Here is a 19,981-nt window from a genome sequence, read left to right on the forward strand (position 1 = left end):
GTTGACAATTAGGGGGATGGGTCATTATCCTTCTAGACACCCTTATGTATATGACACGAGGATGTTCTCAAATGGAGAGGGAGGGTACGGGGGTTACTAGTGGGAAAAGACTGACAATATTTAAACACCACATGAAGGGGAGGGATAAAACACAACAAGAGGGGATAACCTGGAAGACTAAGCAGGGATTAAAGTTAAGGGGCGCACTTCCACAAATTAGATGAGTGTTATTAAATGTATGACCCTAAATGTAAAGGGCCTTAACTCCCCAGGTAAACGCCAACTCATGCTCAAAGAAGTGCAACGCCTAAAAGCAGACATAACATTCATTCAAGAGACCCACTTGCTACAGTCAGCTGAGCGGCTCTGTCAAAATACAAGACAACATCAGGTATTCTGTGCATCCAACTTACTAGAAAAGAAAAAGAATGGGGTCATGATCATGCTATCCCAAAAATATTCATGGCGGGTCCAGAGAATGATCAGGGACAAAAAGGGCAGGTATCTGTTAATGATAGTGCGAGTGGAGGGGGAAACACTTACACTCCTAAACTTATACGCACCTAATGACCAGCAGGGTGCATTCTATCTGGAACTATCAGCGCTCCTCTCCCAGCACATAATGGGCACCCTATTAATAGGTGGGGACTTCAATCTGACGCTGCACCCAACCCTAGATAACACCACACAGGGGGTTCGCTACTCACAATCCGCTCGGTCTCAGCTCCACAAATTTATGAGGCAATGGCATCTAGTAGATATCTGGCGACATAGAAATCCCCAAACGAGAGGATACACATTCTATTCGGCAGTCCACAACTCATACTCTCGCATAGATTTTTGGATGGGCCCACCAACCTTAATGACTGATATCATAGATATTCAGATACATCCGAGAACGTGGTCGGACCACACACCAATGGTGCTAGAGGTGAAGCTGAGGGTTCCGAGCCCTGAGGCGCCGCAGTGGCGCTTCAATGACAAATTATTAACAGACTCGGCTATCGCTACTAGTCTAGAAGTGGCCATTAAAGACTACATCACCCTTAATGATAATGGAGAGGTGACCTCAGGAATATTGTGGGAGGGCTGCAAGGCAGTGATAAGAGGGAAAGTAATAGCTCTACAGGTACATCTTGCACGCCAGACACGAGAAAGGACCCAACAAATACACACAGAGCTGACCACCCTCAGTGCACAAGAAGCCCGCCAGAGAGACAAGGAGAAAATACAACACCACATGCATGCATTGAGGATGGAGCTTAGGGAAATCCAGATGGCAGAGATAGCAGAACAACTCCAACGGGTGCGACAGACGTACTATGAATATGGGAACAAGTCCTCTCGGCTAATGGCATTTAAGTTGAAAAAATGGTCTGCCAACACACATATCACAGCCATACATGACAAAGAGGGGAAATTATGCACCACACGAGAAGATATTCGGGCAGCCTTCACAAATTTCTACACAACACTCTATCAGGCCGAGGGAAACTCGGATCCGCAGGAATCCGAGAGATACCTAGCGCAAGCCAAGCTTATAAAATTAACTCCACTAGAGGAGGAGATGCTCTCAGCCCCCATTACATATGACGAAGTGGCATGGGCAATTAAAGATCTACCTAATGGGAAAGCACCGGGACCAGACGGGTTCACAAATAAATTTTACAAAAGATATAGCAAATGGCTAATTCCCCTACTGGTCCGGGCATTCAACGAGTTGGAATTCCAGGGGGAACTACCTCATTCGTGGAGACTGGCAGATTTAGTGGTCCTTCGCAAGCCAGGGAAGGATCCACAGTTCTGCGGTTCCTACCGCCCAATCTCCCTTCTAGGCTCTGACTATAAAATCTTCACCAAAATACTAGCTAAGAGACTACAAAAGCTAATGCCGAAACTAGTACAGGAGGATCAGGCAGGATTTATCACAGGCAGACAAGCAACTGATAACATTAGAAGGGCACTCCACTTGATGCACGAGGCACGAAATACCCGACAACCTATGTTGCTTCTCTCGTTGGATGCCGAAAAGGCGTTCGATCGGGTTAGCTGGGGTTTCATGTTCAAGGTCTTAGAGCATATGGGATTTACAGGTCGTTTTACAACATGGCTTCAATTGATTTACACCAGACCAATGGCTGCCTTAAGGATCAACGGGAAAAGTTCAGACCCGATAATACTAGAACGGGGGACACGCCAGGGCTGTGCCCTATCACCACTATTATTCGCTTTGACAATGGAGCCACTAGCCCAGCATATCCGGCAGGACCCACATATACATGGCATCACTGTGGGGGGTGTGACACATAAAATCATGTTATTCGCCGATGATATTCTACTAACCTTAGTAGACCCGAGCGACTCCATGCCTCAGATAATGCAAGAACTAAACCGATATGGCAAATGCTCTGGGTTTCGAGTGAATATGGACAAATCAGAAGCTTTAGGGCTGGGATTAACAAAGAGAGATGAAGCTTTAATACGACAACAATTCCCGATCAAATGGGTCACGAGATCCCTTAAATATTTAGGAGTACACTTAACACCCAAATTGACAGACTTATATCAAGCTAATTTTCCCATGAAACTCAGGGAACTATTTGAAGATCTAGATAGGTGGGAGGGCCTAGAACTATCCTGGCTGGGGCGAGTGGCAGCGATAAAAATGATGATCCTACCCAAATTGCTATATTTGTTTCTTGCACTGCCCCTACCAATGCCGAAGGGGTTCTTTAGGCAACTCAAGCGGAAGGTTTTCGCATACATTTGGCAGCATAAACCGCCCAGAGTGAAGGCAGCTATACTATATCAGCCCAAGAAGCTGGGAGGGATGGGAGTGCCAAATTTTACACTATACCATCAGGCGGCACAGCTACGTGTGCTGGCGGGATGGAGCGCTGGTAGTGCAAAAGCATGGCTCCAGATAGAGCAACACTGGATGGGTCTAAACAATTTGGGCTCTCTACTATGGATACCAAAGGGCCAACTACGGACATATATTAAGAGAGCCCCCCCAGCGGTGCAATACCCTTTACAGACATGGTTAGCCATTAGGGGGAAATATCTTCCTAATCGCTGTTGGTTCCACCAAATGGCAATAAAAACGGCCCCAGGGTGTCCACTAGGGATGGATAATTTAATATACAGACAATGGGAGAAGAGAGGTTTGAACACACTGGGCCAACTATGGGACGAGGGTCAGATGTTCTCATTCATGGAATTACAAGAAGATTATGGGCTACCACTATCACATCTGTTCCACTACACTCGCATTAGAGACTATATAAATAAGAGAGCCAAAACAGAATTACGTATAGAAGAAACGACCCTAGAAAGAGCAATGAGAGTGGGAAGCCACAGGGGATGTATCTCTCGCATATATGCTTCACTGCTTAATGACAAGGGACCCATACTATATTATATACAACGCTGGGAACGAGTCTTGCAGGTTACCATAGATTACACACAGTGGGAAAAAGCATTGAACCACTTGTTGCGGGTTTCCATATCTAGCTCAATGATTGAAAATAGCTATAAGATACTATATCAGTGGTACTACACGCCGCAGAGACTGGTAAAAATGTATGGACAGGGGTCTGCACAGTGTTGGAGAAACTGTTCAATGGTGGGGGATATGTTACACATCTGGTGGTCTTGCCCTAAGATTCAAGCATACTGGACAGAACTGTTGGACCTATTTGCTATAGTGACTGGGGTAAGATACCCTACTAAACCGGAGATTTGTCTGCTGCATATCAGACCCCCGGGAGTGCGGCTGTCGGTACACAGGCTCACAACAGTTTGGATGGTAGCGGGAAAAATCACACTGGCATCAGCGTGGAAAAGCCAGCTGGCTCCACCAGTGATAAAGGTGATACACAAGATGGACTACCTCTACCAAATGTCCAAAATGACAGCTATACGATTGGGACATGTAACAAAATTCAATATACAGTGGGAACAATATCGAGCCTGGCGATCACAAAATGGGATAGACTTAGATGCACCTAAACTGATTATACCAAGACTATGACTGCTATAATACAGTCCTCATATTACGATATTCCACTGGTAACAAGGGGGGAGGGGGGTTGATGGGAAGGGACAGGGGGGAGGGGAGGATTGGGGATACACCGCTTCTTGTTATTGAAGTTCAAACATTCTGTGTGTGATACATGACTGTTATAAAGAGGTTGTCAATATGTAATTGTTCAAAAACTTTAATAAATAAATATTTAAAAAAAAAAAAACAATGATCGTGATATTATATACTTGATCATGGTCTTCCTTTGCTGTTTCAGGGACATAGATCGTAGAAGTCTGCCTGGCTCTCTCATTATGTTCCAACTGCTGGATTTCTGTCAAAGTCCACTTCAGCCTTATCTAAATCCGTTTTGTCATTTGCAGGACACAGAGTGTAAAAGTCTGCCCGGCAATGTTCTCATGTTCCAATTACTGGCATTTCCGTCTCTGCAGCCCATCCTAAGCCGGATCACCATATGTGGGACTAGGACCGTACAAGCCAGCCCAGCACCAGCCTTAGCTGATAGAGCCTGAGTTGCCATCTAAGCACCACTTGACATGCAAACACATATGCAACCCTTTAAGTTTTGTTTTTTATACCATTCATTTTGTAATTAGAGATCCCTTGTGTTCATCCCACACCACCTTGAATTCTGCCACAGTTCTCTTCACCATCACCTCCCTCGGGAGGGCATTTCAGGCATCAATCACCCTCTCCGTGAAAAAGAATTTTCTGATATTACTTCTAAGTCTACCACCTCGCAACCTCAGTTCTTGTCCTCTAGTTTTACCATTTTCCCTTATCTGGAAAATATTTGTTTCTATATTAATACCTCTCAAGTATTTAAATGTTTGTATCATGTCTCCCCTGTACCTCCTCTCCTCTAGGGTACACACATTCAGGTCTTTCAATCTCTTCTCATACGTGTTTTGGCGCAATCCCCATATTATTTTTCTCACCTTCCTCTAGACCGCTTCAAGTCTTCTTAGATCTTTTGCAAGGTACAGCCTCCAAAACTGAACACAATATTCCAGGTGTGGCCTCACCAATGACTTGTACAGGGGCATCAACACCTCCTTTCTTCTGCTGGTTACTAGCATCCTTCTGGCTATAACCACCGCCTTGTCACACTGATTCATCACATTCAGATACTATCACCCCAAGGTCCCTCTCCCTGTCTGTGCATATCAGCTTCTCACCGCCTAACACATGCGTCTCCCTTGGATTTCTACTCCCTAAGTGCATCACTCAAATCAGTCACCTTACTTTCTAATTCTTCCTGCTTTCTTACTCATATATATGTTACAACTTTACCTTACCCTTCACTACCAATTATAATGTTCTATTACGTATTGTGTAGTCAAGTAGTATACCATGCCATACTTTGTATTGTTACTTGAATATTTTTACTGCTGTAATTGCCTATTGCTCTTGCTTGATCTATTCTTATTGTACACCGCCTTGAGTGAATTCCTTCAAAAAGGCGGTAAATAAATCCTAATAAATAAGTGCATCACTCTACACTTATTTGCATTGAATTTTAATTGCCAAACATTAGACCATTCTTCTAACTTTTGCAGATCCTTTTTCATTTTCTTCACTTCCTCCGGGGTGTCCACTCTGTTACAAATCTTGGTATTTATTTATTTATTACATTTGTACCCCACGCTTTCCCGCTTATCGCAGGCTCAATGCGGCTTACATAGTAACAAGAGAATACACTCTGTAGTATCAGAATCAGTAAAGGAGGTATGTGATAGGACAAATGAACAAGGAGTAAATGGGATAGAAGAGAGAGAGAATAGGGATAGGTAAGGAGGTGGAGCGATAGGGGAGAAGTTAGGAAGAGCATGGGTAGGAAGGTTGGTAGGAGGTATTTTCTGAGTCGTTGTTAATGATTAGTTGAACCAGTAAATAGATGGGTTGCTTATGTTTACTTATGGTAGGTCAAGTCATGGTAGGTCAAGTCATTCAGGTAAACCTGTTTGAACAAGAGTTTCCTAAAGGGAAGATATTCACTATTTGACCGAATGTATCTAGGTAGAGCATTCCAGAGTTGGGATCCCAGGTAGGGAAAGTTAGATGCATGGTAGGTTTTGAACTTTAGTCCTTTGCAATTGGGAAGGTGCAGGTTAAGGTATGATCGTGAAGATGTTGACATGTTTCTGGTCGGTATCATCCACAAAATGGCAAAGCTTACCTTCCATCCCTTCGGCAATGTCACTCACAAATGTATTGAACAGAATCAGCCCCAGCACTGATCTTTGAGGCACTCCACTACTCACCTTTCCTTCCTCCAAGTGAATTCCATTAACCACCACCCTCTGGTGTCTGTCAACCAGTTCCTAATCCAATTCACCACTTTGGGTCCTAACTTCAGCCTGTAAGTTTTGTTCAAGAGCCTCCTATATGGAACCGAGTCAAAGGCTTTGCTGAAATCTAGATTATACATCTAGCGATCCAATTCTCTAGTCACCCAGTCAAAGAATTAAATCAGATTCGTTTAGTACAATTTACCTTTGGGAAAACCATGTTGTCTCGGATCTTGTAGTCTGTTGGATTCCAGGAAATTCATTATCCTTTCCTTCAGCATCGCTTCCATTACTTTTCCAATAACTGAAGTGAGGCTTACAGGCCTGTAGTTTCCAGCTTCTTCTCTGTCACCACTTTTGTGAAGAGGGACCACACTTTTCTCCAATCCCACAGAACCTCCCCTATCTCCAAGGATTTATTAAACAATCCCACAGAACCTCCCCTGTCTCCAAGGATTTATTAAACAAATCTTTAAGAGGACCCACCAGAACCTCTCTGAGCTCTCTCAATATCCTGGGATGAATCCCGTCTGGTCCCATTGCTTTGTCCACCTTTCAATTTTCAAGTTGTTCATAAATACTTTCTTCTGTGAACGGTGTTATATCCACTCCATTCTCATATGTACCTTCCTCTTTTCACCTGAAAAATTTCTTGTTGCCCCTTCTTGCATTTCTAACCATTTGTTCTTCTGCATACGCTTTCACCAGACGTATCTGTCTCTTGGCTTCATTCAGTTTCATCCGGTATTCATCTTAGTGTTCTTCTTCTTGAGTTTTTCTGTTTTTCATTAATGGCAACTCTTTAGCCTTTTTGTCAGCCACTTGCTTGGAGAACCATATTGGTTTCCTTTCTCTCTTCCTTTTGTTTACTCTCCTTACACTAAAGGTCAGTGATCATATTTATAGCTCTTTCAGCCTGGACCACTGCCTTTCCACTTCTCTTATATCCTCCCAGCCCATCAGCTCTATCTTCAGGAATTCCCCCATTTTGCTAAAGTCAGCATGTTTGAAATCCAGAACTTTTGAGTTTTGAGTGGCTGCCCACCCCTTTAGCTGTTGTATCGAACCAAACTGTGTGATGATTACTGCTGCCCAGGTGGGCACCCACTCTGATATTAGACACACTTTCCTAATTTGTGGGCACCAGATCCAGCGTCGCTCCCTCCCTTGTGGGTTCTGTCACCATTTGTCTGAGCAGAACACTTTGGAAGGCATCCGTGATCTCTCTACTTTTCGATTCTGCAGATAGAACTTTTCAATCCACATCCGGCAGGTTGAAATCTCCCAGCAACAGCATCTCTTTTTTTCTTTCCCAACTTTTGGATAAGTACATAAGTAATGCCATACTGGGAAAAGACCAAAGGTCCATCGAGCCCAGCATCCCGTCCCCGACAGCGGCCAATCCAGGTCAAGGGCGCCTGGCAAGCTACCCAAATGTACAAACATTTTTTACATGTTATTCCTGAAATTGTGAATTTTTCCAAGTCCATTTAGTAGCGGTCTATGGACTTGTCCTTTAGGAAACCGTCCAACCCCTTTTTAAACTCTACCAAGCTAACCGCCTTCACTAGGTTCTCTGGCAACGAATTCCAGAGTTTAATTATACGTTGGGTGAAGAAAAGTTTCTCCGATTTGTTTTAAATTTACTACACTGTAGTTTCAGCGCATGCCCCCTAGTCCTAGTATTTTTGGAAAGTGTGAACAGACGCTTCACATCCACCTGTTCCACTCCACTCATTATTTTATATACGTACCTCTATCATGTCTCCCCTCAGCCGTCTCTTCTCCAAGCTGAAGAGCCCTAGCCTCCTTAGTCTTTCTTCATAGGGAAGTCGTCCCATCCCCGCTATCATTTTTGTTGCCCTTCGCTGCACCTTTTCCATTTCTACTATATCTTTTTTTTGAGATGCGGCGACCAGAATTGAACACAATACTCAAGGTGCAGTCGCACCATGGAGCGATACAACGGCATTATAACATTCTCACACCTGTTCTCCATAACCAGATCTTTATCTAGTTCCTCCGATTGTTTCGGAGGTCTGTAGACAACCCCCATGTGGACAGAGGTTCCATCATCTCTTTTCAAGGTGATCCATATTGCTTCTTCCTTTCCCCAGGCCCCTGGCATTTGTCGCTGCGATATCCTTTCTCACATACAAAGCTATTTCTACACCTTTACGACCAGCTCTACCCTTTCTAAATAGATTGTAGCCTGATATGTTTGCATCCCATTCATGAGAATCATTGAATCATGTCTCCTGATGATAGACATCAGGACTTACAGTTTCAAAAGGCGTTTGACAAGGTACCTCATGAAAGGCTACAGAGGAAATTGGAGGGTCATGGGATAGGAGGAAATGTCCTATTGTGGATTAAAAACTGGTTGAAGGATAGGAAACAGAGAGTGGGGTTAAATGGGCAGTATTCACAATGGAGAAGGGTAGTTAGTGGGGTTCCTCAGGGGTCCGTGCTAGGACCGCTGCTTTTTAATATATTTATAAATGATTTAGAGATGGGAGTAACTAGCGAGGTAATTAAATTTGCTGATGACACAAAGTTATTCAAAGTCGTTAAATCGCGACAGGATTGTGAAAAATTACAAGAGGACCTTACGAGACTGGGAGACTGGGCGGCTAAATGGCAGATGATGTTTAATGTGAGCAAGTGCAAGGTGATGCATGTGGGAAAAAAGAACCCGAATTATAGCTACATCATGCAAGGTTCCACGTTAGGAGTTACGGACCAAGAAAGGGATCTGGGTGTCGTCGTCGATAACACACTGAAACCTTCTGCTCATTGTGCTGCTGCGGCTAAGAAAGCGAATAGAATGTTGGGTATTATCAGGAAAGGTATGGAAAACAGGTGGGAGGATGTTATAATGCCGTTGTATCGCTCCATGGTGCGACCGCACCTTGAGTATTGTGTTCAATTCTGGACTCCGCATCTCAAGAAAGATATAGTAGAATTGGAAAAGGTGCAGTGAAGGGCGACTAAAATGATAGCGGGGATGGGACGACTTCCCTATGAAGAAAGACTAAGGAGGCTAGGGCTATACAGCTTGGAGAAGAGACGGCTGAGGGGAGACATGATAGAGGTATATAAAATAATGAGTGGAGTGGAACAGGTGGATGTGAAGCGTCTGTTCACGCTTTCCAAAAATACTAGGACTAGGGGGCATGCGATGAAACTACAGTGTAGTAAATTTAAAACAAATCGGAGAAAATGTTTCTTCACCCAACGTGTAATTAAACTCTGGAATTCGTTGCCGGAGAAAGTGGTGAAGGCGGTTAGCTTAGCAGAGTTTAAAAAGGGGTTGGACGGTTTCCTAAAGGACAAATCCATAAACCGCTACTAAACGGACTTGGAAAACTCCAAAATTCCAGGAATAACATGTATAGAATGTTTGTACGTTTGGGAAGCTTGCTAGGTGCCCTTGGCCTGGATTGGCCGCTGTCGTGGCCAGGATGCTGGGCTCGATGGACCCTTGGTCTTTTCCCAGTATGGCATTACTTATGTACTTATGAACTTTGTTGGTTAGACTGCGAGCATTTGTGGTCATTGCTTTCCAGCTACATTTCAGTGGCAGTCTCATCTTCAGTTTAGTTATTTGTTTGGTCTCACTTTATGCTGTGTTGGTAAAAAGTGATTTGCTAAGATTGTTGTTGTTTTCATTGCTTTCTTTACTACTATCACATCTTGTCTTTAGCTTTAGCTGGAGGTGACCACTGGAAGTGACCTGCCTCCGAATGCCACTCCCACCTTCTAGTTTAAATGCCTAGAAACATATTGTCTGAATTTCTCACCAAGAATTTTTTTCCCTGCTACAGTGAAATGCAGCCCATTATTACAATATAGTCTTTTATTTTTCCATGTATTGTCCCAGCCTCCTATGTACCTAAAACCTTCTTGATGACTGCAGGTTTTGAGACAACTATTGAAATTCTCAGTATTTTGTAAACTTTTCTCTCCCTTTCCAAAAGTAGGTAGTACTTCAGAAAAAGCTACTGTTTGTACCAAAGGTTTTAACTCCTCCCCTATCTCCTGAAAAGCTCTCTGCATTGCAAGTGGTGTATTATTCGCCAGATCATTAGTTCTCAGGTGGATAACAACATCAGTGTTAGATTCCTTAGTTTCTTTTCTGATTATAGTTAGTATTTGCCTAGTACTCATTAGTACATAAGTATTGCCATACTGGGACAGACCAAAAGTCCATCAAGCCCAGCATCCTATTTCAAACAGTGGCCAATCCAGGTTACAAATACCTGTCAAGATCCCAAAACAGTACAATACATTTTATGCTGATTATCCTAGAAATAAGCAGTGGATTTTTCCCAAGTCCATTTAATAATGGCTTATGGATTTTTCTTTAGGAAGCTATCCAAACCTTTTTTTGACCCCACTAACTTCTTTTACTACATTCTCTGACAACGAATTCCAGAGTTTAGTTATGCATTGAGTGATGAAATATTTTCTCCAATCCTTTTTAAATTTACTTCTTTGTAGCTTCATTGCGTGCCCCCTAGTCCTAGTATTTTTAGAAAAAGTAAACAAGCGATTCACATCTACCCATTCCACTTCACTCATTATTTTATAGACCTCTGTCATATCTCCCCTCAGTCGTCTTTTCTCCAAGCTGAAGAGTCCTAGCTGCTTGAGCCTTTCCTCTTAGCCTTTCACCTCAGTTCTATTTTCTGGAGCATCACAGTGTTGTAATTGAGCAAAAGAATTCTGTAGGGGTAATAATTGTGAGGGTGGCTACTTCTGTGCCACATGTTGTAGTCTACCTGAGCCTACTGTGAGCCATTTATTCTTAGGTGGTTTTATTCTTTGAGGCAGTGTGAGAAATTGATGTGATACTGTGCAGTGATAGAAGCTGCTTTAATTGCATCCAATTCCTGCTTTAATTTGCAGAGCTCCTGTTTTAGAGTAGCAAGCTGAAGACAGATAGGACAAGCTTTCAGCCTCCAGGTGGTGTGCCTTGGAACTAAAGCACCACAATTATTACACAGAATAAAAGTCATCTTGATTGGTTGAAATGAGTAGGAACAGTCTTCAAGATTGCCTGTGTATGACTGAGGAGTACTATGGTTCAGGTCCCAGCACATGGAATGCTTCAAAGTAGTCTGTGTTTCCCTATGCAGAGCCCAACCGCCTCCTTCTGTGCTGATGATTACCTCCCAGCGAGTCAGCCAAATCCTCTATCAAAAAGTTCTGTAGAAGGGGCAAACATTGATGAGACAGTTTGATACAATCAAATTCAGTTTGATACCACAATCCAATTCAGCTAGAAACTAACTTTTTCTCCTTTAAATCTAAATTAACCAGTTGTAAGACTAAAGCTCCTTTTTTTTTTCACTTAGGGCTGACAATGGAAAACAAACCTTGCAGAGCTAGTCCATAGTATAGTATCCAAAGAATACTGCAGCAAGAATTAGCAGGGTGAAGGATAAGAAACAGTTTGAAAAGCCTATTCTCTCTACTATCAGAGCTAGGCAGAAAGGGAGAGAAAGAAAGGTTTTTTGTTTTTGGTCTTTTTCTGGGGTCTGGGTTAGAAGACAGAGAAGTACTACACAGGACAAATTAATTAAGCAATAAGTAATAAAGTCTAGAGAATAGATATATCAGGTATTTAAACCTGTAGCCAGAAAATTGAGAAATTAAGAATAAAATATTATACACACTTGGCAGTATTATGTTTCAGGAATGCTTCAAAGTAGTTTGTGTTTCCCTATGCAGAGCCTTACGAATGGTCTCTCAGCACCTCTATAGTTTGTCGAATATTCTTGCAGTGGGGGACCCCAGCATTAGACCTCTTTGCTTCTCCTCAGAACAAGCAGCTTCCTGCTTTTGTTCTTATCTGTATGCTCCCAGCCATACAGCCCCATATGCCTTCTTACTTCACTGGGGAACAGATTTTCTATACGCTTTTCCCCCACTACCTCTCATGGGGTTAACGCTTCTTAAATTGCGTCGAGACCAGAGGACCATGATTCTAATATCTCCCTACTGGCAGCTTCAAATCTGGTTCCCTCTTCTCCTAGAATTATGATCCAAGGAACCATTGAAGTTGGATCCTTTTTCAACCCTAATAACACAGAACAAGGGATCCCTCCTTCATCTAGCCCCTTGCTTTCTATCCCTGATGGCTTGGTTCCTGATGATGTAGATTTATGTTCCTTAAACCTTCCTGACACAGTCCGTAGGATACTCCTTGCCTCTAGTAAACCTTCTACATGTGGTGTGCAGCCAGAGCACTCAAGCCTACTACAAGCTCTCTTATCTACCCTTATGGAGTACTCCTCCACCTCTTGAATTCTGGCCTCAAAACTAACTCTGTGAGAGTACATTTGAGTGCTATCAGTGCTTTTCATTCTAAAATGGATAATAATCCAGTTTCAGTTCATCCCTTAATAGTTAAATTCATTAAAGATTTGTTACATACCAAACCTCTTATCAAACTGCCTCCAGTGGCATAGGATCTGAATGAAATCGGAACAGCTCACATGAACCTCCATTTCAACTGTTTCATTCTTATTCTCTGAAATTCTTCACATATACAGTAGTGTTCTTAATAGCTCTTACTTCTGCCAGAAGAGTCAGTGAGCTTCAAGCCCATATGGCAGACCCTCCTTATATCAGGTTCTACCATGACAGAGTTGTATTCCGAGCCCACTCCAAATTCCTTCCTAAAGTGGTATCGGAGTTCCACCTCAATCAATTCATTGTACTACCTGTCTTCTTCCCTAAGCCACACTGTAATCCTGGAGAAGCAGCACTGCATATCTTGGACTGAAAACAGACTCTAGCATGCATACTTTCTAGAATGTACAAAACCTTATCGGACATCCTCCCAGCTTTTTGTGTCCTTTGACCCTAACAGATTCAGGATAGCCATCACCAAATGTACAATCTCAACTTGGCTGGCTGACTGTATCTCCTACACATATGCTCAGGCTGGGTTGACGCTTCATGGCCGAGTCACCACTCACAATATGAGAGCCATGGTGGCTTCAGTAGCTCATTTCCGCTCTGCCTCTATTGAAGACATTTGTGAGGTGGCTATGTAATCTTCTATCCACATCTTCACTGCTCTGCACAAGAGTGGAAGTAAGGAGGAGGTTTGGAATTACAGACCTGTTAATCTGACCTCTGTGGTGAGTAAACTAATGGAAAATGCTTCTAAAGCGGAGGATTGTGAGGTTTCTAGAACAGATTGCAGACCCAAGGCAGCATGGTTTCACTAGAGGCAGATCTTGCCAGACAAATCTGATTGATTTCTTTGACTGGGTGCTTGATGTGGTGTACTTGGATTTTAGCAAAGCCTTTAACACAGTTCCACACGTGCGACTGATAAATAAACCGAGTGCCCTCGGTATGGCTCCTAAAGTGACTGACTGGGTTAAAAAGAGGTTGCAAAAATCCAAGGGTGCAGTACAGTATAGAGGGTGAAGTATTTCTGTATACGAAAGAAAGCGAGACTTGGGGGTGATTTGTGTCTGATGATCTCAAGGTGACCAAACAGGTAGAAAAGACTATGGTCAAAGCCAGAAGGATGCTAGAGTGCATAGGGAGCGCAAATGCCAGCAGAATAAGAGAGGTTATAGTGCCTGTGTATAAGTCTCTGAGGCCCCATTTAGAATGTTGTGTGCAATTCTGGAGACCACACCTATGAAAAGATATAAACTGGATGGTCTCAGTCCAGAGGGCAGCTAAAGAAAACTGCTCAGTGGACTCTGTCATAAAGCATATGGGGACGGACTTAAGGCTCTCAATATGTATACATTGGAAGAAACCCACTGTGAATGTTACACATGCACACTGCAAAATCACTGTGCTCTTGTGAATATGAAATCATATGTTTAATGTGAAGGTGAGAGGAAAAACCTCATACTACTGTGGCTTGACTCGGTTAATTCAACGGTTTCAACCAGACAAATTACTTCACTGAAAAATGCACAAAGCACACAGTTAAAAAGTAATCATTGGTAAAAAAACAAAACAAAACCTCTCAATGTTAAACCTTCTAATTAATGTGTGAAACAAAGAAAAACACTTATCTGTACTGCTCTGTTTATGCTGGCAAGTCAGTCTCTCATACAGTGAGGTCCCGACGGACCCATTTTGCACAGGCTTTTTCAAGAGCTCTCTCACTGTGACTAAACCTTGAAAGCTGTGTTCCTGTCGTGAGGCAGCCAGCATGCTCTTGAAAAAGCCTGTGCAAAACGGGTCCGTCGGGACCTCACTGTATGAGAGACTGATTTGCCAGCAGAAACGGAGCAGCACAGATAGGTGTTTTTCTTTGTTTCACACATTCATTAGAAGGTTTAACATTGAGAGGTTTTTTTTTGTTTTTTTTACCAATGATTACTTTTTAACTGTGTGCTTTGAGCATTTTTCAGTAAAGTAATTTGTCCAGTTGAATTAACAGAGTCAAGCCACAGTAGTATGAGGTTTTTCCTCTCACCTTCACATTAAACATATGTGATGTCACATTCACAAGAGCCCAGTGATTGTTCAGTGTGTGTGTGTAAGATTCACAGTGGGTTTGGTTGTATAACAGATTACAAGGGTGAATCTGATCTACAGTTGTTACATTGGAAGAAAGGCAGAAGAGAGAGGATATGTTAGAGACCTTTAAATACCTCTTTGGCATTAATGTACAGGAGGTGAGCCTCTTTCAAATGAAGGAAAACTCTGGAGTGAGAGGGCATAGGATGAAGTTAGAGGTTATAGGCTCAGCTTTTTCACGGAAAGGGTGGTGGATGTGTGGAATCACCTCCCAGTGGAGGTGGTGGAGACGCGGACTGTCTGAATTTAAGAAAGTGTGAGACAGGCACGTTGGATCTCTTAGGAAAGAAGGAGACTGTGATTGCTGTGGACTGGCAGACTGGATGGGCCATTTGGCTGTTACCTGCCATCTTGTTTCTATGTTCCATCTAGAGCAGTGTTCCAGGCGGGATAGCCGGTTTGGGCAAGTAGTTAAGTACATAAGTATTGCCATACTGGGAAAGACCAAAGGTCCATGAAGCCCAGCATCCTGTTTCCAACAGTGGCTAATCCAGGTCACAAATACCTGACAGGATCCCCAAAAAGTACAAAAACATTCTATACTGCTTATCCCAGAAATAGTGGATTTTCCCCAAGTCCATTTAATAATGGTCTATGGACTTTTTCTTTAGGAAGCCGGCCAAACCTTTTTTAAACTCCGCTAAGCTAACCGCCTTTACCACATTCTCTGGCAACGAATTCCAGAGTTTAATTACACGTTGAGTGAAGAAACATTTTCTCCGATTCGTTTTAAATTTACTACATTGTAGCTTCCATTGCATGCCCCCTTGTCCTAGTATTTTTGGAAAGCGTAACCAGACGCTTCACACCTACCCATTCCACTCCACTCATTATTTTATAGACCTCTATCATATCTCCCCTCAGCCGCCTTTTCTCCAAGCTGAAGAGCCCTAGCCGCTTTAGCCTTTCCTCATAGGGAAGTCGTCCCATCCCCTTTATCATTTTCGTCGCCCTTCTTTGAAGAATCTTTTACTATTTAAAAGCCAATTTTGCCCTCTAGCCATTTTTCCACCAGGCTCACTATCTCTTTAATTGCAGAAACTGATTTATATTGCGAGCCTGATAGCTAGTGACTCTCACATGTGAGAATATTATGCCTGCTTGTCCTCAGAGTAAGCTAAGGCACAAGCAGGCGTTTATTCTTGCATCCCTCCTGCCTCCCTTTGGAGTTGTCTTAGCTTTAGTATTGTACTTCAAGCATCAAGTGAGAAGGCACTTGCACATGTGTAGTGGGGGCACTGTCTCAAAGATTTAAAGGGACAGTGCACTTGGCAGTGTCTGCACATGTCACCCACATGTGAGAATATGTACCTGCTGACCTTGGAGAACATCTGCTACAGGTAAGTAACTTAGCTTTTTGTTTTGCACCTTTGTCCTCCAGTATATATTTAAGTGTGCTTCTTGGTTCCAGGTGAAGATCAAAGAGCAGGTGCCAGGTAAACAGAAACCACAAACGGAGGACGAAGAAGACGAGGACAGTGAGAGGGAAGAGCACAAAGCCTTGGAGAGGAAAGCTGTGCTTGAGGGACTTTTGGAGATGCTGAGGCCAGGGGAGACAGTTGCTCGAGCCATCCAGCGACTGGGAGGGAAGGGAACCAAAAGTCCAGGAGCTGGTTGGGCCCATGGATCCCGGAAGAAGCAGGCAGAACATGACAGAGCAAAAGAAGTGGAGCAAAAGGAGGCAGAGAGCCAATGGAAGGAGCAACTGGAGAGGCTGACAGGTCTGGCAGACCAAATGGTGGCACAAGGCTTCTATGAGATTTATCAAGATACTTATGAGAAAGTGGCATACCATTTGAAGGTGATGACCTCTGCTGCACTGCCTCCTGATGCCAAGGGAGATTCCAGAGAACCACTGGACATGTTTGCTGATGATATTGAGGAAGAGAAGCTGAGCAAGGTGCAGACAGGAAAAAACATAAAAGGTAAAGAGTGACATGGAAGAAGAGAGAGAATAAACTAGAAATATTAGAGGAGGAGTAAGTAAGGATGAGAGAAGAAAGCTAATGGAGAAATGATGAAGTGAAAATGCAGCATGAGATGCAATTGATAGAAGAAAATGAAAAATGAGTGAAAGTGGAAAGAGAAGTGAGTATTAAGAAAAAGAAACAAGAGGGAGAAGACACGACATAATTATAAGAAAGAAAAGAACTGAAAGCAATCAGGTGAGAGAATGAAAAGAAATTAAATGAGGATAAGAGCAAGAGATAGAAGAGAAAAATGGGTAAAAGATATGCAGTAGGTAAGAGAGAGTGTGAAAGAAAAAAATTGATACATAAACATAAATCAAGAGAAGTGATTGCAAGAGCTGTTAAATAAGTGAGAGAAACCCTTGCATGCATGTATCTTTGTTAGGGATGGTGATATGTGTGAACAGATGGCACTTAGTATGTCCTCCGTGCTACTATATTCACAAGTCTTTCTCCTGTATTAAGAAGCCGTGGAGGCGTGGTTTCAAAGCACTTACAAAGTTACTTACAGGCTCATTTTCAAAAGAGAAAAACGTCCAAAAAGTGACATAAGTCTGCATTTGGATGTTTACTCACAAAAACGTCCAAATCAGTATTTTCAAAACCTCTTTTTAGATGTTTTTCTCTGAAGTCCATCAGAAGGACGTCTAAATCTTAAGGGGGCGTGTCAGGGGCATGTTCAAGGCGGGACTTGGGCGTTCCTAAGACTTGGATGTCTTTCAGCAATAATGGAACAAAACAAAGACGTAATTACCTGTCCCAGTGCAACTGAAGCTTTTACCTCCTCAGTGCATGTGAATGGTTTCATCCCTGTGTGGATTCTCTGATGCCATGTGAGGCTTTCTTTCCAACCAAAGCTTTTACCACACTCAGGACATGTAAATGGTTTTCTCAGAGGACAAGCAAGCTGCTTGTTCTCACATGTGGGTCGGCGTCCACGGCGGCCCAGGAACAGAGATTTTTCCAGCAAAAATCCATAGAGCTTTGCAACAGCTTCTGGAACGCGGGGCACTCGCACCACGCATGTGCGGCCATCTTCCCACCCGCGCGCATCCATTCCCGCCTCAGTTTTTCTTTTTCCGTGGTGGAGAGTGGCTGCTTGTCGGTCTCTCTCCCTCAGGCCCAGAGAAAGACTTTGGCGTTCGAGCTGTTTATTCGCGCTTTCTTTTTGTTTTAAGTTGCCTCTTTTGTCTTTTTCTTTTCCAGTAAAAAAAACCAAACCCTTGTCTTCTACTTTTTTCCCCTTTTTACGTTTTCTTTCGCTTTCGTCGCGGCCTTCTTAGGCCGCACATACGAGGTTCTCATTTTTGTGCTCTCTGTTGGCACAATCGAGCCTTTTGGCTTCATCGCCGCAATTTTTATGCTTATGTCATTGAAGCCTCCCAGCGGCTTCAGAAAGTGTGCTCAGTGCCAGCGATCGATCTCGGGTACTGACCCACACGTGTGGTGCATCCAGTGCCTTGGGCCCAACCATCGCCCAGACGCTTGTAAGTTGTGTCTGAGCTTGAAAAAGCGGACACGTGTTGAGAAGAGCTCTTCGGGACCGTCTTTTCGGAGCTCCGACTGATTCCTCGATGTCGACATCGGTACCACTGTCGGCGGCGTCAATATCGGCACCGGGGATGGCATCGACATCGGGAGCGCAGGTAATGGCTGTCCAGACATCACTACTAGCTGGGAGTAGTGAGCTGTCGAGTGGGTCTCCACCTGTCTCGAAGGCACCTGTTGTGTAGGCCCACCGGGACCGACCACTGTCGGACCCGATCCCGAGGAGGCGTGTGGATTCCACGTCCTCGTTGGTACCGAGGAGTACAAGTGTCGTGCTTCGAGCGAAGGCGAAGAAGCATCGTCATCGGTCTCCTTTGAGGCACGGTGCCCGGGAGCTCCGGGGTGTCGAGGAATACGGCACCCGAGAAGCATCGACGCTGGGAGGAGCGCTCACCCTCCATACGTGTCAGTGCGTCGATTTTCAGACAGCCCGGTACTGCCTCCCAGGCCTCCACAGATTCTGATGCCGACTTCTGCACCGACCCCACAGCCTTTCCCGGCAGAGACTCTGGAGTGTATACGAGCCATTCTTCCAGGGCTTCTGGAAGGGCTGCTGCGTCAGTCTGTTCTGGCACCGGGGGTGCTTGCGCCCTCAGTACCGTTGATTGAAGGGGCAGCTGGCTCCAGGCCTGTGGTGAGGTCCCCGATGCCAGGGCTGCTTGTGGCATCGGTCTCGGCTGCCACCCAAGTCGACTCCCCGTCGACATCGCTGGAGGGAGCTTCATCACCGCCGGCACGGGAGTCGACTTCTCGACATTGCCATCGAGGACATGGTTCCTCGGCGTCGAGACGGGCCCGGTTTCGGACTGCAGTCAGAGAACTCTTGTCTGACACCAAGGAGGATGCCTCATGGGAGGAAGAGGAAGATCCCAGATATTTCTCTTCTGAGGAGTCTTGTGGTCTTCCCTCTGATCCTACTCCTTCACCAGAAAGAAAGCTTTCTCCCTCAAAGAGTCTTTCTTTCTCTTCATTTGTCTGGGAAATGTCTGTGGGCATTCCCTTCCCTGTGATGGCTGTGGATGAGCCCAGGACTGAGATGCTCGAGGTCCTTGACTATCCTTCACCACCTAAGGAGTCATCCACTGTCCCTCTGCATAGTGTCCTTAAGGAGACATTGCTAAGGAATTGGATGAAACCACTATCTAATCCTACCATTCCCAAGAAAGCTGAGTCCCAGTATCAGATTCATGGAGAACCTGAGTTGATGAAGTCGCAGTTACCTCACGACTCTAAGGTTGTGGATTCTGCTCTCAAGAGAGCTAGGAGTTCTAGAGACTTTGCCTCGGCGCCCCCGGGACGGGAGTCTAGAACCCTGGACTCTTTTGGGAGGAAGGTCTATCAGTCCTCTATGCTTGTGTCCAAGATCCAATCATACCAGCTTTACACGAGCATCCACATGCGGAACAATGTGAAGCAACTGGTGGACTTGGTGGACAAGCTCCCTGTGGAGCACGCCAGGCCTTTTCAGGAGGTGGTCAGGCAGCTGAAGGTGTGTTGTAAATTCCTGTCCAGGGGTGCTTACGACTCTTTTGATGTTGCATCCAGAACCGCTGCTCAAG

General features: G+C 44.2%; 1 protein-coding gene across 1 annotated transcript in view; it reads left to right on the forward strand.

The window, feature by feature from the left end:
• LOC115456981 (CD2 antigen cytoplasmic tail-binding protein 2-like) overlaps nucleotides 1-19,981 on the forward strand; it is an 88,420-nt gene that overhangs the window by 53,957 nt on the left and 14,482 nt on the right. The window contains exon 5 of the mRNA XM_030186404.1: nucleotides 16,316-16,829. Coding sequence (XP_030042264.1) covers nucleotides 16,316-16,829 — 514 coding nt within the window. The remainder of the gene's footprint in view (nucleotides 1-16,315; nucleotides 16,830-19,981) is intronic.

This window comes from Microcaecilia unicolor, chromosome 14 (genome assembly GCF_901765095.1).
Source record: "Microcaecilia unicolor chromosome 14, aMicUni1.1, whole genome shotgun sequence".
NCBI classification, from domain to species: domain Eukaryota; kingdom Metazoa; phylum Chordata; class Amphibia; order Gymnophiona; family Siphonopidae; genus Microcaecilia; species Microcaecilia unicolor.